Source organism: Ixodes scapularis, unplaced genomic scaffold (assembly GCF_016920785.2).
Source record: "Ixodes scapularis isolate PalLabHiFi unplaced genomic scaffold, ASM1692078v2 PGA_scaffold0__279_contigs__length_252992795, whole genome shotgun sequence".
NCBI lineage: Eukaryota > Metazoa > Arthropoda > Arachnida > Ixodida > Ixodidae > Ixodes > Ixodes scapularis.
In genome coordinates this window covers 179,472,648-179,496,711 of record NW_024609835.1, presented here as the reverse complement: position 1 = coordinate 179,496,711, position 24,064 = coordinate 179,472,648, and the positions used below count along the sequence as shown (strand labels likewise).

The 24,064-nt window shown below is 44.2% G+C and overlaps 1 protein-coding gene across 1 annotated transcript in view; it reads left to right on the top strand.

The window, feature by feature from the left end:
* Window positions 1–360: 360 nt before the first annotated feature.
* Window positions 361–24,064, top strand: part of LOC120842350 (major facilitator superfamily domain-containing protein 6) — a 35,713-nt gene continuing 12,009 nt past the window's right edge. Inside the window, exons 1-5 of the mRNA XM_040213418.3 lie at window positions 361–1,629; window positions 4,564–4,833; window positions 7,127–7,223; window positions 17,149–17,310; window positions 23,039–23,362. Of these exons, the coding sequence (XP_040069352.3) occupies window positions 361–1,629; window positions 4,564–4,833; window positions 7,127–7,223; window positions 17,149–17,310; window positions 23,039–23,362 (2,122 nt within the window). The remainder of the gene's footprint in view (window positions 1,630–4,563; window positions 4,834–7,126; window positions 7,224–17,148; window positions 17,311–23,038; window positions 23,363–24,064) is intronic.

The following is a 24,064-nucleotide window of genomic DNA, read 5'->3' as shown; positions in this document are numbered from 1 at the left end:
AAACGACTAAAATTATTTCATGCTAGTAGAGCCTTTTACCTGTGCTCACAAAGTGCTTGAAAAAGTTAATATAATGTGGATTGAAAATCCACAGTGGGAGATTGAGCGAAACATCCTACCCACGACGGATGTGAAAAACACTGCTTTCCGCCACGGCCTCTTTTAAAATTCGTAAGTCGAGAACTAAATATTTGTTTTGGTTTGTGTTGTTTCAGAAGCCAATTCCACCATTATGAATTGGAAACAAGAAGAAGCGGTTGAGCCAACGTGCTGATTCGTCTCTGCGACAGATTTTGATACCGAGGAGCAAGTGTACTTGGGATCATCTTCAAGTGAAACGTTCCAGCTGGGATGGTCGGGATGAAGAGTTTCGATGACGAAGACGGTGGTGGTGGTGCAAGGATGGGTGGTGGCAATGCGCGATTCGACAGAGGCGACTTGAGCTCCGAACCTCAGGGTTACCAGAGGCAGCAACGGCAGCAGCAAGAGCCTAGGCCTTCGCCACAGTTTCCTCCTCCGAAAGACTTTGTGGGGGGCTTTTTGACAAGCATAAACCAGGACCTCCTCGTCTCCAAGACGTTCTACTTCTTTTTCTTCTCGGCCTTCGGCTCGCTTTTCCCCTTACTCGCTGTCTACTTCAAACAAATGGGAATGAACGCAACGCAAAGTGGGCTCCTGATCGGCATTCGACCTCTGGTGGAGTTCATCAGCGCTCCCATGTGGGGCGGCATTGCGGACCGCTTCAAAAAAGGCAAAGTCATCCTGCTCGGCTCCCTGGCCTGCTGGATTGTGTTCACACTGTCGCTGGCCTTCGTGCAGCCGCCCCCGTCGTCCTGCATCGATTACAACGACACACACCACGTGCTGTACCTACCAGACACCGGACAGCGAGAGAAGCGCGGCGCCGACTTCTGGTCGGACCAGGTCTCGGTCCAGGAGGAGGATATGCCCCCGAGGCTGCAGCGGAAGCCCTCCAGCACTCAAGCACCTCCTCTTCCGCCGGTCGGCAAGGGCCGTGCCAAGGCCAAGCAGCTTCCACCCAACTACGTGGTGGGCAAGTCTCCCAATACGGTGGAGTACACGCTCAACTACAACCAGGAGCGCCACACGTCCTACATTTCACCGCCGTTCAGCTCCATCGTGTACAAGTACGAAGACGTCCAAGAGGTGTTCTTCCTGCTTCTCCTGCTGATCGTACTCGGCGAGTACTTCAGCGCTCCGGCGATCACGTTGGCTGACTCTGCGACAATCTCCTATCTGGGAGAGAACTTGGACAACTACGGGAGGCAGCGGATGTTCGGTTCCCTGGGCTGGGGTGTGGCCATGTTCTTCGTAGGAATCGCGCTGGACCACTCCACGTCCTTTCCGAACCATCCGTGCGGGCCTTACGAGAAGGAGCGCAACTACACCATCTGCTTCGCCACCTTCTCCGTGCTCATGGGTTGCGCCTTTATCTCGGCCACGCAGCTCAGGTTTGAGTACTACCCTGGCCCGCAGGACGACATTGTGCTGAAACCCGTCGTGATGAACAGCGACGCCAACAAGCCCATCACCATAGAAGACATCGCGCCGGGAATTCCTGTTGCACGGCCACAGAAAGAGGAAGAGGTGGTTCCTGAAACAGCTAAAGTAAGTAATTACAAGTCGTGGTTTTTAGCTATGGGAATATATTTCTACTTTTTTTCGTTGTATACAATACGGCTGTCAGTACTAAGACGCTTGGCCGAACATGACGTTATACGCAAATGGGTATAACAAGATAGTAGGGCTCAAGTTATAGGTCAAAAATTATGTTGAGAACCAAGCTTATTTAGGTCACAGTGGGTTGTCATATCAAATCAGCCAGGACTGTTAGGGGCGGATGATTACCATTTTTTTTTAATTGAAGTAAAATAGAATCATACGATTGCCATGTATGTTAAAAGCAAAATTGTTCTCCAAAACGTTCAGAAATTTTATTGTGCTACAGAAAATGTAAGTGTAGCAAAGTAAAAATTCGTTTTCGGTTGCGTAAGCTTTTTTACTTGGTTATATTGAGTGGTATAAAGTCCGAAAATAGCTTACTTTTTGCAAATATATAATCTGCTGCCCACATTTGTTTATATTGAGAGAGTGTGGCCAATAAATAAAGTCTGTGGCCTGCTAGAACAAGCCGACTTCATGATAAAAGAACATTGTCCGCTGCTATCTTATAGAGATAGCGGCATAGTTTGTTTCACGTCAACAACACAAGATGGCGGAGGGATCATACCATTTCCCGCTTGCCAGACTTTCAGCCCTGCTTGCTAGACTGTTGGCATCTTCAAGAAGTTGTCAGTAGGAATGTCTCGGATGTCAACTAGTTTTTTTTATCTATAATGAACAAAATGGACCATATTTCATAATCTAAATAAAATTAAAAAGTCAAACGTTGTACTACATAAATTCTGGTTTCATTTTTTAAACGATGTATCAGATTATTTAAAACGTGCGGCGTTTACTAAATGTGTTTCGCCCACAATCTTGCACATGAGTCAGAGCCCATTGCACTAGGAAAGTTCAGACGGTGGGCGGGGCTCGTCGCCCACTGAAGCTAGTCGATTTCCCGATAAAAAAAAATTAGTGCGTTATCTGATCGTGTTACAGTCATAATATGTTATGTGTCAAAACCAGTGTTGACGGTAACGCCTTACAAGTAGCGGGGCTACCTGTAACGCGTTAGATTTTTGTACTCGTTATTTTTCTAAAAGTAACGGGTAACGTACTTACGTGAATTAATTCAAGTGACGGATAACGCAGCTACGTTACTGGTAACGTCTTCTTTCGAAAACTTGAAAAAAGTGCACCTAGACTTTTTCGTGTTTATACATTTTGTTTTATCCCAAGTCCAGACTCAGCTGACGCTGCGAGCCGATGTGACCGATCAGACAAGGTCAATAGGGCACCACGATGGTGGTCGCCGTGTTTTTGCAAGTGCTATGTTATGGCTGAACAAATCATAAACAAAAAAGGCACCATGACTTGCGTTTTTAACGCTGCTTGATTGGGCCCATTAACTGGTAGCTTCGGCTGTATCTGGACTTAAGTTGATACGTAATATATGCGCCAAGTCATTAAGTAATGGACTCATTCTACATACCTTCAAATTGTTACCTGTCTTTTCCCCACGCAAAGAATAACAGTTTAGAGAAACCACAACGCCAACGTCCTTTGTCCCAATATCGAAAAACGCTGTCGCCATAAAAACGTTGTTACCGTCAATTTATTACTGAAAGGTAAGGCAAAAGTAACGTGTATAACTTTTTATGGGTAACGGTAACGCTTTTTTTTCATTTTGAGGTAACGTAGGTCACTAACGCGTTCCTTTATTTTGCAAGCAACCAGTAAGGTATTTCGTTACTTTTTTTTTTTTTTTGTAGCGACTACAATACTGGTCAAAACACAAACTTTCAAACACGACACGTTATTTTCTGGATCGCAGAGTACCTCTCGCCGTTGCTGGGCTGTCGGCGTATTCCGAAATACTACCAAAGCTCTCCCAGTATGAACTGACCTGACGTGGGTTATATACTGTACTGTGGTTTATTTACTCCCTACGAAATATGTTATATTATTTTAAAAATCTGTCAAAGTCGAAATTCGGTTATATGTTTTAAGCCCGCTTTTAATATAATATACTAGAGCCTGTATTCCTCGTAACTTTAAAATTATATATATATATATATATATATATATAGAGAGAGAGAGAGAGATTGTTCTCGTCGACTGATTTCCTAATCCAGCTATAGACACTGGCGGCTTAAACTGCTAGCATCGCAGGAAGTGGATAATTATTCTCACGCTTCTGGTTTGTAAATCGTTCGTCGACTTTCTGGTGGACTACAGTCGTAATCTGACTGCTTACGAGGAAAAAACACACTGGACAACTGGCACCATTGAGCAGGTAGTCCACAAAAACTTCCGATCTGCCCTTAACACTATTTGCGAGATTAAGGCTGTGGGGGGGGGGGGGGGGCTCGCCACACCCTGCATTTCTTAAGTTGCCGATGACTACAATGCTTAATCGTCACTTCTACCCTCGCACACGACAAAATTGAGCTATCAATGAGCTAATAAAATAAATATATTGGTAGCGACGTTTATCTCAGATATCCTATAAATGAACGCGTGGGATGCGGTAATTACGGCTCGATCGTTTAAGGTTGTTTGGAAGATTTTAAATGTTCGTTTAAGGAAGCGAAGAACATTTTGAATATTCATTTCCCTACTCAATTGAGCTGAAATATTAGCGCCACGCCACTTCGGGTTCCGTCACGTGACGTCAAGTCATGCGCAATCAGTTTTCTCATTAAATTGAGTTAAGCAACAGAGTCACGTGACGCTCATTTTCCCAGTATATTTAGTAGAGATTGTGAATTAATGTAGACGTCCCGTGTCGTTAAACTCGCGGCTCTACTTCGCTCGAAGATCAGTGTTGAGTGCTTTATACATCAATTTATGTTTCCCACAAACACAAACCCGACCAGCCTCAAAAGCTTTGACACTAGGCCACCAAAAAACAGCGTGTCCATTTGCTACTCGCAGAGCACGGTGTTCGCGCAAACGACGCGCAAGCTGCCCGAACTGCTGGCCGTGCTGCGGTCATTCGCCACCCTGCGCTACGCGGCCTTCCTGTGCGTCACCTGGTTCATGGGCTTCGGCATCGGCCTTGTCTTCACCTTCCTCTTCTGGCACCTACAGGACCTCGAAGGCACGCCCACGCTTTTCGGCGTCGCCTCGGTCATCAACCACGTCTCGGAGATATTCGCCTACTTCTTCAGCTTCCGATTCATCCGGCAGATAGGACACGTCAAGGTAGAGAACTGATCCGTCAAGTGACGTGAATTTTCCCGCTAAATGTAACGGCAAAACTGAATGGTTGCATAGGTCACATGACGTCAGGTCAGTTGACTTCGATTTCTCCCGCTATATTTAGCTGGGAAACCGGATTGGTGTCTGGGTTTCAAAACGTAAAGTTTTCCGCTAAATTTAGCGGGTAACTGAATTGGGGCATAGGTTACCGGACGTCCATTTCCCGCTAAATTTAGCGGGGAAACTGCATTGATGTTTGTGCCGCAAGATGTGAATTATCCCGCTGAATTTAGCGGGGAAATTCAATTGACGTACACGTCAGGTGCCGTTAATTTTTCCAAGTTGTGTAAGTCACGTGACATCACGTGACGCTACTTTCCCCGCTAAATTCATCGGGAAATGCACAAACGGGCCGAGGGACAACATCTTCGGCATGGGGGTAGCGTTAAAACGTATTTCACGCTTTAAAAACTACCTGTATTTTTGGTCTATTTCAAAAGTCCTCAAAATGCTTGACATTTATGCCTCCTTGATGCCGTCACGTTGTCACTTGACGACATAGTGTCATGTGACACAATGACATCGTCGAGACCATGTCCTAGGCGCATGAATAAAACTTTAAGAACTGGGCCTATAAATGCTGCGCTTTTAATAACACTTGGGCTCCCCAATTATCTGCGCTATGACATTTGAACGTAGATTACGACTCTGGGCTGCCCCCTCCACCACGAAACTGTAGCCAATCATGCGTTCACCCGTAGATAAATTGAAGGGGACGCAAGTTCACATGAATGCCACCTGACCTGATATTGCGTCACGTCGTTATGGGACCACGTGGTTCGTAGTGACGTCAATCGCGTGACCCATAGTAGCACGGATCTCGTTATTACGTGATCCATAATGGTACGAAAAAAAAAATTGGGTTGTGGGGATATTTATACAGCGCGTAGTTGGTCAGCCATTACAGTTGATAATGGTACGAACCACACGATCGTAGTGCGCATTTTACTTCCGTCAATTTCGTCATGCATAACCGCAGGAATGCACCGGCCTTATACTTCAAGATCAATGCATATGGGTGTTTTCTCCTCAAATGAGGCACTGCTTTAAGGTCAGTTCTTTTTTAGTTTTACCAAAGTAAAATGTTTTCAGGGCCGTCTTGAAGTAACGAAGAACCCAAATAACAAGTTTGGCAAACTTTTTTTTTATCAGAATATTGAAGTGACCAAGGCAGTAATAGACCTATTGCTATATTACCCAAGCATCAAGGAGAATGCAGGAATTTATGTTTCACGCGCCGTACACGTTGGCCTCAGCAGTAGTAACTTTTCTAAAGCATATACCTAAAAAAAATGGCATCTTGCCCGCGCGTTCGACAACGCTTTATTTTGGTTATTTACTTCGAATTTTTTACACGGGGAAGGCGTGCGCGTGTGGCGCGTAAAACAGCCATCCCTGCATTCTCCTTGATGCTTGGGTAATATAGCAAATGGTCTATTGACGTGTCTTCCGTCTGTCATGAATCACATGTCTAACTGCCCTCTATTTTCTCACTCCTCTAAGTAAAGGCATTAGGACACTTTTGTGACACTCTGGAATAAAATTTAATTGTGCTTAATGATTTGAAAAATAAAATATATTTTCGAATAACTTTAGAAACAAGTCTTGGACTGTGCTCCTTTGATTACTGAAACTAAAGCAAGAGTGTAAGTGAGCTGGTTCAATCCAGCCATGGTAACCTAGGAGCGGGTAAAAAACGGGAAGAACATCAAAATGCAAAGTTTGTCAAGTTCTTATGTGTGACGTATTTAATATATTTTATTGATATTGGTATCACTAGAAAAATATCTAGCTCTTTTAATTACTAGTATGTTCTAGTTATTTTTACTAGTAATATTAGTAATTGCTGGTTTCTAGTTACTTGCGTTTCAGCGCTTTGAAACCCCGGCAACAATCGCTGCCCAGAATTGCTGCTGGAAAAAAAAAGCCTAACAAAACTATTCAAAATGTCTTCCACTTTTTACAAAAAGTCATGGAAATTATTCGGAATAGTCTTGAGAGAGTGTTGTTAATGCGATGAAAATATTTAACTTAAAGAGGCAAATGAAATCCTATTCCTTAAAGTTTGCCTAATATTTAACTGGTTACCAAACTGTTCCTTCTGTGATTAAGCTTTTAATAACTACTGATACTTCAGAAATTATATTTTTAATGTAACTATTATGTATTGCGAAAATTATAAAATTAAAGCGTTCACAACATTGAAGAATTGCTTTGTGATGTGCTATTTTCGCAGGTACTTTGCGTTGGACTCATCGGCAACGTGTGCCGATTTCTCTACATATCCTGGCTGACAAACCCTTGGTGGGTTCTACCATTCGAGTTTATTCAAGGTAAGCAAACTGCAATGTTTCTTTAACGTGGAATTCGCGTTCAGTAACGCCCCCCCCCCCCCCCCCCCCCTTTTCTGAAAGTGATATGGGTGATATTTGCAGGTAATAATATAGAATAAAGAACTATACTAATCACTTAAACCGAGCCAGGTTATGATTTCATGCGAATCCAGTAGCCACATATAAAAAGCAAATATGTTCCCACGTTGGTGAGTGCATACAAAATTATAATAGAAAAGCACTAGCAAATTTTGTTATATTGTATATGCTTGTTAATTTTCCTTTTTTTTTTTGTAGTTTTTGGGTATTCATGGGAGGTCGTGCATCCGCTTGTCCGTGTTTTCACACTTCTCTTATTATGCTTTCATTTTAGAGAAGAAAAAAACTAAAAAAACACGACCCCTGCGACGGTTGCTTCTCCACACTATCTGTAAAAGTGAGGAGAAGGCTAACCTCAAAGCTCTAATTCGTAAGCATTAACGCAGTGCCTTTTAAAGTAAATTACCCTGCAACCCGTCTAAATATAAATTATCGTTATCCCTTTCTTTCTCGCTTACTTTCTTCCTTTCTCTGTTTCTCTTTCTTTCTCTGCGCAATAACACAAGCTTTTAGATTGCCGCGTCAAAACTGACGCTGAATTTTTATTTGACAGTTACTCCAAGCGCCTTGTGGTTTAAAGGCTAAGCCGTGCAAGTAGGTTCAAAAACACGCGATGAAAGCTGAGCAAGAAACTACCGAGAACAAATAAATAAATAAAGCGCATGGCAGCAGGCGCGTTTAGAAGGGCTATATTATTTGTGAAAGCGCTGTTTCTCAAAACGAGAGCGCAGTTTCTACACCGCAACCCTAATTTCCTGTTCAATGTGGAGCTACGGCCCGTACATTGATTTCATCAACACCACCAAAAAACAAGTCTTTTTTTTTTAATTTTTGAGTCGGTTTGCGGTTTTCCTTGGGGTCCCGACCCACGGTTTGAGAACCACTGCATTAACGAATTTCGTAAGTGTCTCTTTTTCCCTGCATAAACCAATGAACTGTGTTTGTTTTTGTTTGTTTATTTGTTTGTTTTCTAAGAGGAAAACGTTTTTGCACCATCACCGGAAGTGCATCCCACTCAAAAGCCGCGCTAACTGAACTTCTAAACGCGACTCGTAACTGGGGGCTCCTTTAAAAGGCCTAATAGGTTTTTTTTTGTTTTTTTTAGATCAACCTTTGGTCTGGCTGGTTGCCGACTCGCACGCGGATAGAGCGAATCTGGCCCCAAATGAGGTACCCGTCAAAAAGCAGCCGTAGTACAGGCCCGGTCCGGCGAATGCGGTAACCATGGAAACGGTCGTCTATGACTCCTACCAGTACGCTACCGGCGATGAGGACTCCAGCGGATTTTATGCTCCGTTTCACCTTACCATGGACCGTAGCGAACACTGCGAACCATCCAAACCAATCGCGGGCTGCAAACATGGCACTTGACTTCGGGCCCCACTTGTCGCTGCGCTCCTCCTGAAGTTCATGTGATGCTCAGGCGGCATTGGGTTAGCTTCGCGGGGATTGTAGCGTATTCTGCAGTTCATTGTAAGCTAACACAGTCTATGGCTTCTTCTCGCTGGTTTCTGTCCCTTCACCTATAGCTTAAGTATTAAAAACTAACGAAAAAATAGCTACAATGAATGTCGCTACGTAAATAGACGTAAGAGCTGCTGATGTCGTGAAACGTTCGCCTGTCCTTAAAGCTCGTTCATTAACGTGACTTCATGTCGTTGAATTCGGCATATTTTATCTTCTCTGGGTTCTTTTAATGATTTATATGCTAATAACATTGATTAATTTACCAGGAAAAAATAGGGAGAGTTTAACGCAACCTCTTCATTTGAGTTGCATGTTTATCTAGAGTGAAAAAGCGCACTGCAAAGTGTTTCCTGTTAATTTGTTTTCAAAGTTGTTTTAAGCACTTTTTTGAAGCTCTAATAATGATTTTGCGGTATAGGATGTGAAACATTTACCCTCGCTGAGGTAAATCAGGATCACTAGTGGGAAAACAAATGTACGTGTAGAGCCATTGGCACGTGTGAATTAATGTAAGGCAGTATTATAGTAAATAGGACAATATTAGTTATCTCAAAGAAACTGCAATCTGTACGTGCAATTATAGAAACACCAGGTTGAATAGCCTGATTACTAGATCTTGATATCCGCCTCACGGCTTATTTTCTTCTCACGGAATATTTTTCTTTTTCTAGCTGGAATGCATCTAACTATAATTCAATGCACTTTGTGCACCGACCGCAAACAATTAGACGTTTATTTAGTCCTCCAGTTAACATTTGTTGCGCGTCTCTATTGTGCACCACATTTATCTATGGAGTATTTATTCCCCTCTCTGACCACTCCTGTCTTCCGCCCCGCCGGCGCGCCATCTAGTGCAAGGCTCGCCGCCATGTCCGTCCACCCCAGCTCTCCACTTCATTCTATGTTCCATCTATTCATTTGGACTCCTCCGCCTTTACTCCATCTCATTCATGCACTTCCTTTTTTTTTTTTTTTTTTTTTTCATCTAGTATTTTTTTTTAGCCTCTTTCTTTCCTCATTTTTTTCGACTCCCTTTATAATATGTTTTTTGGCCTTACTGTTTAGTTTATTGTCTGCGAACACTTTTTCCCTCTCCGCTTGTTGTTTTTGTCTGCTTGTCTGCATCGTGCGGGCGACGGCTTCAGCATCGAAATTTTGAGTGTTTTTTTTTTTTTTTTTAGATCTCCCTGCTCTATCTTCCAGCGGCCCGATTTTCCTTCATCCTTCCACCGCTTATAGTACTTTGTTCTTCTCTCTTTCTTTACTTGACTCGAACGTGCGCGAAAGAATAAAATAGAGCCGAACGATGGGCGAGGGTTTGCGCTCAACGATGAGACTGCAACGCGAAGCTGCGTGCGCTCGGTCGGCATGGAAACGAGGCTGCGGAAACGCCGACGGCCGGGAAACCTAATGTGCCCAGATATCGAGAGTGTTCCAAACTGCTTAATCGGGCTCCGGTGGTTTACGAGCCTCGTTTGTAACGCCAAGTGCGAAGAGGACGCGAACGCGTCGATTGTTTGCACTCTCAAATATGTAGACTCACTAGAGGGGCCTAGATTTAAGAGAAGAAGCAATTCAAACGTAAGAGAGCGTTTGGAACTTAATGACGGACGCCTCCCTCGCATATTCATCGCAAGTACGCATGCGCTGTGTTGTAGCGTGGCGAGGAGGAAAGCGGGCGGAGAGGCAGAGGCGCTTGCATTCGATCGACGCGTTAGCCTCTCCTTCGCAGCCTGCGTTGCAAACACGGCCCATAAACCACGTGACCTCGACCGAACAGTTCGTGACACTCTTCAATCTAGGCTCTCTAGGGAGGGATGGGAAGAGGCGCCCTGCTGACCACTGCCGGAGCGGAGACGTGTCAAAGAGGACGGCGCTCGCGTTCCATTCGGGATTAGGGAACTTGGTAGACTGACGAACTGCGACGAAAAGCACCTTGACTGTTTTTGTTGTTGATTTTATGTCTTGTTTTGTGTGTTTTTGGTTTGACGAATGGTACGCTCGTGCGGCGAAGTTTCGCGCCAAGATTAGACGCTTATTGAGGAGCCAGATTGTGAGCGCGCAGGTTACTTTGGCGAGCGGCAGGCCTTTAAGGAGTGCGCCCAATCCTTAGAAAACCTTCGTGTAGGAAGGAGCAACGAACTTATTCTCACTATATTTCTATGATTGGAATGTATGTGCACGACAAGGAGAGAATGGAATGAATACGAGGGTTTCATGTTCAGCAGTTAATGGTTAGTATAAAATATAGTATGCTATACTCGGCGACAACTTTTCTTGGCAATGCAGAGGAAGTTGACGATAGCCCACGCACAGCCTTATCCAGCGCTCAAAATTGGATAGAAAACATGTGCCTGTACTCTCCACTGCATTGCCAAGAAAAGTTGTCGCCGAGTATAGTTATGATTCTAGCAAGCAGCCACACGCTGATTCGGCGCATAATATCGAGCACAATAGTAATAAGATCGCCAATAAGATCATTAAAAAAAATATTGTTCTATTGTTGTTGTTGTTTTTTTTTTTTTTTTGGCACCACAAGTCAGATCACATTCATGCGAAAGAACGTCGCGCTTAAGCGGCTGTGCCGAGTACGTGATATCAGGACATAGCGTACCGACTTAGAAGCACCAGCGCAATGCGAACGTATTTCTAAAGTACCTTTGAAGTAAACAATTTCATTCAGTATTTACACGAAACCAGATTAATTAAAAGGTTTAGTGTCGACTACTCAGCGATCATGACCTTAACCGTCTAAACATGTAGTACACTGAGCACACGTCTTGGAGGTTTAAGTGGCTAATAAATAACTTCAAACAAGTACAATTACTATTTTACCGTTTTACTATTTTGTAGTCCAGTAGGCCACTGTATTTTCTGGCCCCTGTTTCACTAACCAAAAAGAAATGTCAGCGATATTTATCGGCTAAGTTGCATAATGCGTAGAATGCAGTATTTAGGAGCGATCGTTTAAATTGTTTTAAAGTTCCAGAAGTGAACAACCTATATTGTTTGTACATTTTGGGGAAACTAAATTGGTGTTTTGCCAGGTGACCGGTGATGGGAGGGCACGGAAAAATATTATTTCTGAAAAAAAAAAAAAAAAAAACGTTTTTCCTTGGGTTTTTTTGGTTTTTTTTTTTTACATAAAAATCGGGGGAAAGAAACCGAGACTAGATTTATTTAAAAAATTAAGAAGCGTCTTAATAGGCAAAGTTCTGTTACAAAATATAAAATTGGCATTACTCACAACACTAAAACAACAAATATTCGTATCGCCCGTCATTTCGTAGACAGTGCAGGTGAAAGGTTCAACACACTATACTATAATTAAATGTGCTAGTCGATAGCAAAAAAATAATAAAAGAACGGTAGCAAAAAAAAAAAAGAAAAAAAAACCGATGTGGTGAAGGAGCAACGTAGAGAATGGGAGGAAACGCAAGTGCTCGTGGCTTTCTGCTGCCTCTATCCGTCGTCAAACTGTTTGTAGTGCCATAAAAGCATACAGAAAATGAGCATTATTCTGCTGTTCAGCATGAATTGTGCAGCAGTAGGGCTATAAATATGAAAAATATCTCAAACTAAATTTCATAAAATTTATAAGAGAGGAATGATAACCGAACGCTGCCTAATATTTGTTCGCGTAGTGTGTGCATACATGTAAACATGCCATTTTTTTCATCTATCGCATATATTTTGGTGAATACATTGTCACGGTTTGCAGTCAAGGAAAACCGTGAGATATGTATGACACGCAACCGAGCCACCGCTACTGCATCACCATATGCTCATACTTTTGTGTAATATAGTATCATAATTGACGAACGATGGTTTTAAGTTAATCGTTACATGAAAACCGATACACCGTTTAGTATGATCAAGATTTTTGCTATTGCCAGATGCGTAGTCAAAAATCTGCTCAATAGACAAGGTTCTCATAAGCATTTAAAAATAAAAAAAAGTGATGGAGGGCACGAAAAAAAAAATTATTTCTGGAGAAAAATGTTTTTTCTTGACATAAAAATTTGGGGAAAAAAACGAAACCCAATTTATTTCAATAATTTATTTCAATTATTTCAAGTATTAACAGGCAAATTTCTGTAACAAAAGGTAAAATTGACATTAATCACAATGCTAAACTGGCCAAAAACACTTGCCGTTGTGGATAGATGCCGGTATCTTTCCAAAGGTTACTGCATTACTCCTGCTAAGACAAATTTTCAACTGTTTCCAAGATTTCCGAAAAGAAGTTTTGTATTGCTTTTTTTTTTCTCTCGTTGAAGTTTTTTGTAATTTTTGCATACGCACACATGACTAGGGAGGGGAGCGGCAGGAAGGCAAAGCCACTGTATGGAGAAGGGGGATACGGAGGGAGTGAGAGTGGAAACAAGGAGCAGGGGGATGGAGGGAAGGGAAGCTGATGAGGAGGGGGAAAACATTTGGGGGTTTTACGTGCCAAACCAACGATGGGCATCTGGCACACTCCAGCGGAGGACTGAGGATTAATTTGGACCACCTGGGGATCTTTTGACGTGCAACCGAAAGCTCGGTTACACAGCGCCTTCTCCTCAATAAGCATCCGTCAGATTGCGGGCACCTCGGCCGGGATTCGAACCCGCCACATGGGGATCCGTAGGCCAGCGCTCTCGCCTCGGAGCCACCGAGGCGGCTATGGGAAGGGGGAAATAGCACTGTAGGAAGGTGAGGGGAAGAATTGGGAAAGGGAAAAAGAATGAAGAAAAAAAATAGGGTTGGGGAAAGGGAATTGGTGTGCCACGTAACGCGAATTTCCTTTCAAAATTTAGCAAGAAAACTGATTTCCTGTCATGGAAACAGGAAGGTGGTGAAGGAAAGAAGAGGAAGGAAGGAAGGGGAAAGGAGAGCGATTTAAACAATTGGAGGAATGTGGGGTGAAAGGGGAGAGTGAAAGGAAAAGAGGGGAAGGGAGACAGACGGCTTCAAGACTCGAAGCGCAAGAACACAGCGCTCACGCCTACACTCCGAGGCACCTCCAATTAACAGCTCCGGCGCCGCGGCCTCCGAAGGGTTATCACAGCAAAAACGGAGGCAGAGTCCCTTCTGGATACCCATACCCTCCGCCCTTCCCATTTACCAACCACAGCAGCAACACAGGTGTGTAAAGGGGGGAGTTAAACTAATCAGAGCGGAGACGGCTTCCTAGTAGGAAATGGAAGGATGGAGTGAGAAATGAGGGGGGACAGAGGAGGAATAGGTAGAGGGGATGTGTGTTCCATGTGACGCTTCTCCGGCCACATTTTGCGTAGATACTTAATTCTCGCATAGGTCAGGTGATGTATATTTCCCGAGCTAAATTTAGGGAGGAAACTTGATTGGAGTCTGGGTCCCGTAGAGTATATTTGTTACGTTTGATTTAGCGTGGAAGCTGAATTAGCGTACATGTCAAGTGACCTCAATTTTCCCGATAAATTTAGACGCGAGACTGAGTTTGTGTATAGGCCACCTGTCTTGAATTTCTCCCATAAATTTAGCCGAAAAACTGAACTGGTATTTTTGTCACGTGAGGCCAATTTTCCCCCCGAATTTAGCGGGTAAACTGCATTGGTGTTTAGGTCACGAGACGTGAATGTTTCAGCGAAATTTCGCGGGGAAACGGAATTGACATATAAGTCGACGTGGCGTCAATGTCCCCACCTGGTGTATAGGCCATCTGAAAATATTTCCCCGATATATTTAGCAGAACATGCACGGACGGACTAATGAATAGACGCACGGACCAAACTTTGGAAGGGGGGTTCCGTTAAAATTAAAAAAAAAAAATACTCCATCTTTTAATACTGTATCCACATTCCGCGGTCTGGCATGTGTTCATCGACCTACAAATATCCGTCACTATACAAAAAGCAGGCGCACTGAGAAAAAAAATGCATAAGTTCGCTCGCATCGGGGGGGCGGTCGTTGGAAATGGAATAAAAAGGCGAAATTGCAAGCCTCAAGAACGAACTCACTAGCCTGACTGGGGCTGGGACATATCAAACCACACCGTGTAGCTTCTTCTTTTTTTTTTCCCTTCTTCGCTAATATAGAATTTATAAAGTAAAATAATATATAGTTCAAATAGTTCCTCAAATTGAAGATGTTTAAAACAAGATAACCTTACTTTTTTGTTGTTCTTTTTTTTTTCTGTGCAGGTCGCAATAGGTGTTTGTGTGCGTTGTATAGCTATATTCCAACGCGTTAAAAAATGAGTCTTTCGATTGAAATTTATTGAAAACTTAATGACGCTCTCCTCGTTTATTATCACCTGTACATAATGGTATCTCAAACTCTTTAATCTCGAGGAACACTTTTTTCTCTTGTACGGATGCCAAAGACCCCCCCCCCCCCCCCTACCCTCCCCCGCCCCTTCGTATCGGCATTGACACATGGCATTCCAGAAGCCTACAAACCCATGAAGATAAATGCACATAATTAAAATATCTCTCCAGCCTACAATGAGGGTCGTTAGTTTCATAAAAAAAAATTGTGGCAGGTATCAGGATCTACTCGTGAACGAGTCCACGAAAGTTCAGCTCGCGATTTGAACAATAAAGCGTATAAAACGTGCCTGGAAATTCCCGCATTGCAAATCGATAAACGAGCTGGGATATAACAGGATCAGGATGCCATCTCCTTATGGCTCTCCTTCCTCTACCCTCCTCGCCATCTATACATTGCTTCCCCTCTCGTCGTCTCGTCTGTTGACGGGACTAGACGGGACGGGGCTTCTGAGAGCGACTCGATGTTGGTAAGGAGAGGAACAGCAAAAGCCGTGACGCCACAATTAGTGGATGTAGTATCTTGTTACGTCACAGGTTTCGTCGAGGGGCGAAACCGAATTGTGTGTATCAAAGTTGGAGCTTGTCGAATTAATTTGCCGATGAAATCTTAGTTATTTTGGTTCAACAATTTGGCAGAGTAATTGAAGATGCGTTAAATTGCCCGAGGCAGAAAGACCTCCGATCGCTACTCTTAAGCTGGTGTATATAGCTCTGCATCAGTGGATGGCTCCGATTTGCTAAAATAGTGCTTAAACTGGGGATAATACCTGGTGCTGTGACAAAGAATGAAATTTGAGAGCTCCGGAAACTTTGAGATTCCTGGGAACCCAGTTTGAAAGACCATGCTTTAAAGCAGTGTTCTCTAAACGTTTTGGCTGAGGGGCCAGATTAGGGATCTGTAGCAGTCTCGAGGGCCGGGAAAAAAAGTAATAGTAAATGATAAAAAAAAAAAAACTCTAGAAACAATTCTAGGCAATCAATTTGACACAACAATTATTGTTAGAGTAAGCAATAAAAACAGCACCCTAAGGTGGAGTAATACGCACTTCAATACCTCAGTTCGAAATTTAACATTTAGCTAACTCTACACAAAAATTGTGAAAAGGAAACTTCACCAGGCATAAATAAAAGCGCATGGTAAACTTGGCACATTCGCCCAGGCTAGCGAGAATAATAAAAGTACTCCTGACAGTATGCTGACAAAGGACACTAAATACAATATACTAAACGTCATCCAAAACATTTACTATTTTTATTTCAAAAAGTAAATTACGCTACGCCGAGCGCTCAATTTTTTACCCAATGTAGTGCTAGAGCTTCGAACCAGATGCCAAAGTTTCAGTACTCATCGTTATGCTATTCAAAAGTTACAAACGATTTTCTGGAATTTTCATTGGGGAAAATGGCGGCCAATGGATTTCTTATAATACACACAGCTTTATGGCGCCAGGTAGCAAAACCGGGTGGAAATGGGCCCCATTTTCTCAGTGAACATTCCAGAAAATCACATAACTTCTGAATAAAATATCTGTTCGCTCCGAAACTTTGGCATCCGGCTCAAACCTCTAGCGCTACCTTTGGACGGAAATTGAGCGTTCGGTGAGGCATCGTTTATTTTGGAGGGGCAAAAAATCTGTGTAAATTTCTTTGGGTGGCCACCCTGTACATAAGAAAGCAAAAACGTTTTAACATAGTTGCAGAGACATGAAGCCAGGGACAAAGAATAATGACGGTGGTGATTATAATGTGCAATTAATATTTAGGCGAGAGAACCCGCGTTACAATGCAGTTTCTCTTGTTTCTGGTACCTTCGTTGGCGCACTGGTAACTTCGAGTGCGTTGCAACGCCGTTTCTCTACGTTCACTACAATTTGCGCCTGTAGTGAAGCTTCTGCTAGAAGCGGGCCGCGGGCCGGGCTTTATTGGAAGGCCCGCGGTAAGCCGAGGGCCGGTGGAAGACTTAGGCGGGCCGGTTCTGGCCCGCGGGCAGAGGTTTGGAGACCCCTCCTGTAGAGGTTGCGGATATAACTCGAGATGTTTTTATGTGTGTGCGCATGTTCCAGGCGTGACGCACGCCGCGGTCTGGGCGGCCTGCTGCTCGTACATCAGCCAGGCCACACCCGCCAACCTGAGGTCGTCGGCCCAGGGAGTTCTTCAGGGTCTGCACCACGGTTTGGGTCGGGGCTGCGGCGCTGTCATCGGCGGAATTTTCGTCAACAACTTTGGTGAGCTATTCAAATTGTTCATAATTTTCTTTCTCCCTCTTCCTTTTTATTTATTTTTTTTTAAGGTGGGGGGGGGGGGGGGGGGGAGGGATCATGAATCTTTTTACAAATTTTACCTGGGATCAATATACCAATTATAAGTATTATCTTTTTTTAATAAATTACTTTATTTGGAGCGTTTTTTTATTAAATTAATAGGCAACAGCTTTTAAATTGATGGCCAAACATTTTAGCGATGCATGCAGCATTTCTAACCATTAAATTCCTGTCAAAATGCAAATTTTAAAATGTGATCTTTCCGCAATTTTTTTCTTTCTCATAGATAACTTGTATGACTTTTTTTTCTTCAAATATTTCAAACTAGAGTGAAACACGGAATAGAATTTCTTTCTGGACTTTTCTCTCGTTTTCGGCGATAGCATTTCTTTCGGTGCTTTCGAAAGCAATGCTATCTCATTTAAAACGTCTTTATGTACGTTGTTAGTTAGACTTGTTATCGTAACTTTAAAAGGTAACTGAATAGAATTACAATTCCTTGGCCTAAATGTAACAGATTACCGACACAAACTGAAGTTCGTAAAACGTAATCGAATACTTACTCTCTCACTTTATTTTATTACTTTTGCGTTGTTCCGAACAATCGCGCATAGAACATGCAATGGCTACTGCGTGTTTGATGAGTGAACTTATTTTGACCCATCAAACTAGAACGCAAAGTATGCAAACTTAGTACTATCTATTCCTTTTGTTAGTATCAATAATATTAGGCCAAAACTTTCTTAAGTTATGAACGACTTAAGCTAGTATTCGGAATAAGTGGCCATTGCGTTGTTCAACCGATACAAAATTAAATCACACGATCATGCAAGGATCGCACTAAGGTGGTGGATACACGTGCATCATTTCAAACAATCCAAGTTCGCCATCAGGGAACTGGAAGACACAATTCACCTGAAGCTTTGGTGCTCTATGTTTGCGGCATGGTGACAAACTAAGTGCTTTTCTTGGCCACCAATATAAAACCGACTTGAAGTGAGAGCAGTACGCGGTGCTTGCCTTGAGGCACATTTTGAAGATTGTTGATAAATGAAGTTTGCTATCCGATCGAATCACCCACTTGATCTTCCCTTTTTGTTTCTCACCACTCTCGTCACAACCAATTTTTCACAGGAGATATTAACACACGACCTTGCAGTCATACTTAATATGCCTCATAGGAATTTTTAAAAGTATCATTATAACTTATGAGGTTGCATCCACGTCACTCACGAGTTCACAGCCGTCTTACCCTGTCTGAACTCCAGTGTCCATGTTAGCCATTACTTATTCTCAGAAAAACCATGGCATCTTCTTTTACTCTATAGTTTGGTGTCCAGTGTGAAGTCGTGCATGTACTATCGGGGAAAGATGAAATGCGAACAGAGGAACGCGTGGCTCGCGGTACAGGCTGCACCGCCTGGAAGTGAGCCTAGGGGCGAGGGTGCGTGGCCTACTTTGATGTGTTCACGCCCCTCGATTGGCGCTCCCCCAGCTTCGGCAGTGCGCCTCTCAGTGCGCTGAAAGCTGTCACCGCTATCTTTGCCTGCTCCGCGAGTGTGGCGAGCTTCTTTGCACCGCAAGCGCTGAGCCGGCAAAGATAGCGGTGATAGCTTTCAGCACGCTAAGAGGCGCGCTACTGAAGCTTGGGGAGCGCAGAGGTAGGGGCGTGAACACGTCAGAGTAGACCACGCACCCTCGCTCCTAGGCTCACTTCCAGGCGGCGCAGCCTGTACCGCGAGCCATGTGCTCCTCTGTTCGGATTTCATTTTTCCCCGATAGTACAGTTTCCTGACAATGAATTTAGCCGGCCCCTCATTGAACTCCCTCTAACTTTCTTGTTTCTAAAAACTTAAGGCGCACTTTCGAAGTCCAAAACCATTTCGGCAGTGCTCTCCTATTAGGTCATTGCCTGCTAGTGTAAGTGTCTGCAATTAGAGTTTACCGCCGATCTCTGATTAAAAGGACCATGAAATTGATTTACGGCTGAATTAAAATCAGATTTTACTGAATGAATTTCGTTTAGTACGCCATAATAAAACTAGTGGACGAGAGTAGAAAGCCTAAAACGTGCTTTTCGAACTTTTTCTTTTATATCAGGCTATTTTGTATTTTTTGCCCTCCGAAACCACTTCGGATTTTCACTCTGATGCATCCACGGTGTCTGAGCACGTTAGCCGAACCCAGCTCAAACATTGGACACGAGCAATGCGTAACTCGGATAAATGCGATCGTCAACAATCAATCCGTCGAAGAATTTTCGAATTCCCGTTCGTGGCCAATGGGTGACGTGACGGCACTTATCATCACTTACGAATGACAAGTGTGCTGAAAAAGCACGGTGGAAGCTTGCAGTCAACGCTTTCGGTGCCCAAGCCACGTCAGCACCACGGGACTTCTCATTACGCTTTTGAGTTAAGGATTAAAGGGGCCATGAAACAAAATTTGGGTTGGGATGAATGATTTTAAATTGGGACTTTACTAATCGCATATCGTTTAGTTGGCCAAAAGAAAGAGGCTAGAAAGTCAAAAGCCAGCTTTTCGGTACGAACATTTGAAAATAGAGCGGACTATTTTGTACCTTCTTGCCTTCAAAAGCTCTCCGTCTTTTCACTATGATACATCCGCGGTTCCAAAACCGCGTCACCGGCGCCAAACTGACGTCAGCAGAGCCCAGCTCACGCATTGGATACGAGAACTGCGTCGTATGCGCTCGTCAACAATCAATCCGTCGACGAATATTTGGATTCGCGTTCGCGGCCAATGAGTGCCCTGACGGAACTTATTGTCACTGGGGAATGACAAGTTCTATGGTGTGCATAAAAAGCACGGTGGAAGCTATGAGTCATCGCACCGGTACCGAAGGAATGTCACGACCACGTGATTTCACAATTCGCATTTGAGTTGAGGATTAAAGCTAAGGAGGAACAAGTAGGAGAATCGTTTCATGACCCCTTTAAGCTTAAAAGGAAGAAGTAGAAAAACCATTTATGGACCCTCTGAACCTCACAGCATAGTTCATACCCTATTTTTTCTGTCAATATTTTAGGGCGAGGTCACGTGGAAAAAGGCGCATAAACGATTGGCCTAGCCAATATCTGACTTTTCCAGCTTAGTCAGACGTGATAAAGGGCAAAACCCCATCGGCGGCCTTTTTGTGTTTGCGGGGCGGGTGCGAGTAGGCAGAAATATCAACAAGCAACTCACTTCCCCCGGCACAGCTTCGTGTGACAAATAAAATAAAATAAAGATGATTTTTTTTTTTCAGGTGGGGGACAAGGCGGAAGAGGGGAGGGCCTCGTCGCCTCGCTATGCAAAAATTGTCGCATGGCGTCGGTGAGCGGCCGCTCACCGACGCCATGCGACAATTCCTATTGGCGATTATTATTCTACTCTTTTGTGACTCGGCGCTTCAAGCCTGTTTGTTTTCCAACAAGAGCTCTGGGCCCGTTGTTTGTCTGTAGACGGTTAAAACCTCCAAACTTGGCTGAGCGTAAAAACAAATTCAAAATTAAAAGTACCATACTATCGTGTTTCTTTGTTTTTTTTTTTAGCGGGGTTTTGGGACGCGTTCTCGCTAGAAAAAACGGTGGTCCGGGACGGAGCCCCGCAACGCAACCCATCCATCGTGTTGCAATCGAGCTAGGTGCCCACTGAATCGCCCTTCTACTAACCATTCCTCGGCATTGAAGGAATCAAAGAAATGTAAAGAGTAATTTTCAGTCATTTGTTAACAACCAAGTTATAAAATTAATTAATGATGATAATAATAATAATAATAATAATAATAATAATAATAATTATAATAATAATAATAATAATAATAATAATAATAATAATAACATAAGTAACAACAGCAGAGGTCAAACAGTAACAGATTACAAGTAATTATGCTACTTGTAACGCCTTAGTTCTACGTGTGAATTTTTTATTAACATTTGTTCTCGACATTTTGACTAATCAACGCGTTGGAGGCGCCCCTGCTTAAGCATCGTATCGTTGTCAGGTGTGGATCACTGATCTCTATTTAGTAGGCTGGATCGCAGATCGGAAGCCTGTTGGTGGCACCACCGGCGGCCGTTGCTTGACAGCAGGCCATACACGCTAGTCTATGGGACAAGCACACAAACGTATAAATATTGAAGCTTCTACGCGGTTCTCAAAGGTGAGTATATTATGATATGGCTCCGATCAATATATCTGGTATTTGGAGCTCGAATTGTTAATTGTCAAGCGTTCTAACGTCCATTAAAAAAAATCTAAGGTGTCAGAGTACACACGGCTGAGCTGGCGAGCTTGAAGTAAACAAAGGAACTTGCCGTCAATAAGACCATCCTCGGGGGAGCCTAAGAGTTGATGAATGTCAACAAATTTTCATCTTAACGGCGAATTTCAGGGTCGGTAGTAAGCGAATTACGCGTAGCAAAGCCTTCAAGCTTGTCGTCAGCTAAACCCAACTCATTAAAACTGCCACAGACTCTGGAATAACTCTATATGTAACTCGTGTCTCTTTGAGCTCTACTACATTTTTCGTCCATCGGAGTCATTCTTGACCACAATAAAAGTATTTATAAAAACTGTGAGATCTGTCAATTTAAACGTCTTTACACTAGCCGTTTGAAAGGCTTCCCAAAAAGTAGCCAACTATTTTCAGCGCCGACAACAGCTTAAAGACGGGGGAAACGGCACATTTTCTCGTTTTTCCCACGGAGTCCCATGCACTAGCTGGTGTCAAGTGATGGCTGCCGGTGGTGCCACTCGACCCCAACAACACAAGCCCCGATCACCAATTCAACCTACTACAAGATAGATCAGTGGCATGGACATCGTAGCTGTCGGAACGGTCAACTATGGTGGAGATGGTGCCGTTGCCACGCGCGATGGAAAGGTCACATCGTCAGCAACGGCACTATCACCACCAAGGGAACACATGAGTGACAAAAACGGGAACGGCGCAACAGTTTCTATGCCAACTTGCGCGCACGCTTTGACGTGGCGGCTTGGCACAGGTCGACGTCACAGCGTCCTGGTCTGTTGCTATGGGAATCAGAGCGCGGCACCCGTTTTTGTCCGCTCACGTGTTCCCTGATTTACACGGGCGGGTACATAATTAGACAAAGTAAAAAAAGAGAGCCGCAAAAAAAAAAAAAAAAAGAATCAATCCCTGAATAACGAATTAACGGATAGACGGCGGTCGTTGATCGAAGTAAGCGTGCCTTCCTTGAAACTCGGATCGTCACTGACCAGTATCACTTAGCCTTAGAAGGTAAGGCCTCTGCCATCACCCACAAACGTCGTGCCTATACTGGATTCACGCAGCGCCGCCTACCTTGCGTCGGCATTGCCATCAGCGTGTTTCTGATCGTCTTATAACGGGCGCGACGTTAGCGAGCGGCGGCGCCTACATGCAGGCGTCTGACATTTTTTAGCGACTCTGACAGAGCTTCGACGTGTTTATCCCTTGACGCGGCTCGGGGATCAACCAACGTTGGGATAAACTAAGGATGACGTCATGCCCATGTCTTGTCTTCTAGGTGGATGGATGGACGGATGGAGCTGAATCCTTTGTATCGGGCGGCGGCTTTCGCCAACTAGCCAGTATTTTTTTTCCTCTAACATTTATTTAACATAGAGCTATATATCTAGAGATCGGCATTCCACTGACCCGCGTCCCTCGCGGTCAACGTGACAGGCACGCAGGTCACGTTCCGGGCCTACGGCTTCGCCTGCCTGGTGGTCCTGGTGGCCTTTGTTTTCGTCAACTACTACCGCAAGGACCGGGGCTTCGCGGCCTTCAGCGACGACGACGACGAACCCCACCTGGTGGTCGAAGAGTCGTCGCACCTGGCGCCGCACGGGGTGCCCTCCAACCCGATGCAGCACTCGCTGTCCAAGCAGAACCTGAGCGAGGGTGCCGGACCCGGAGGTGGCGGACAGCAGGGGGATCAGCAAGGGGGCACGCCCGGAGGACACACTCAGGGAGGCTTCCTCAATATTCCTGGCACTGGAAGCCAAGGTGTGTTCCCTGTTGAAAGCCCAGCTCTGATGTTTGGGGGTGGGAAAGATTCCGAAGAAGGAGGGGTGGCATACTCCATTTCACTCTAAGTCCGTACGCAGCCGGTCACACAGGACCGCTGGTGCTATGGTAGCTACAAGGGAAGGGTGGAGTAGGGTGGAGGGCACCGTATACGAGCAATGATAAAGAGGGGCGCGAGCCGCGATGAAATTTTTAAAAAGCCTAGATTGAAGAGAAGGTCCACCTGAAACCGTGGAGAGCGTTTGCAATTTAATGGCGGAGGCCGTCGGCGAAGATTTGTCGGAACTGCGCATGCGCTGCGTTGAATTAGTGATGGCGAACGTAAAGAGATGACGCCATGACGATGCAGTTTTTAGCGTTGTTTTGATTGGCTCCATCGGTTCCTAGCGTCGGCTGCTCTGGGGCTTAACCCTTTCAGGTACGGGTGCATTTCATAACCACGTTTAAACTTGAAACTTCACCGAACGGTTGAAAAACTCCCCAAAAATCAGCTTCAAACAGTTTCTAGCGAATTGGTGCTCAATTCGATGCTTAAATGTGGAGGTGAAATTGCGAGTCCCGAGATGAAAACTAGTTGCAAAAATTGCAACTTAGTTTGTCTGCGGTGTACTGGCGTGGACGGTCACGTTTCGTTGCTGCCAAGGTTGCGGCCGGCGGCCAAGCGCGCTTTCTCGTGAAGCC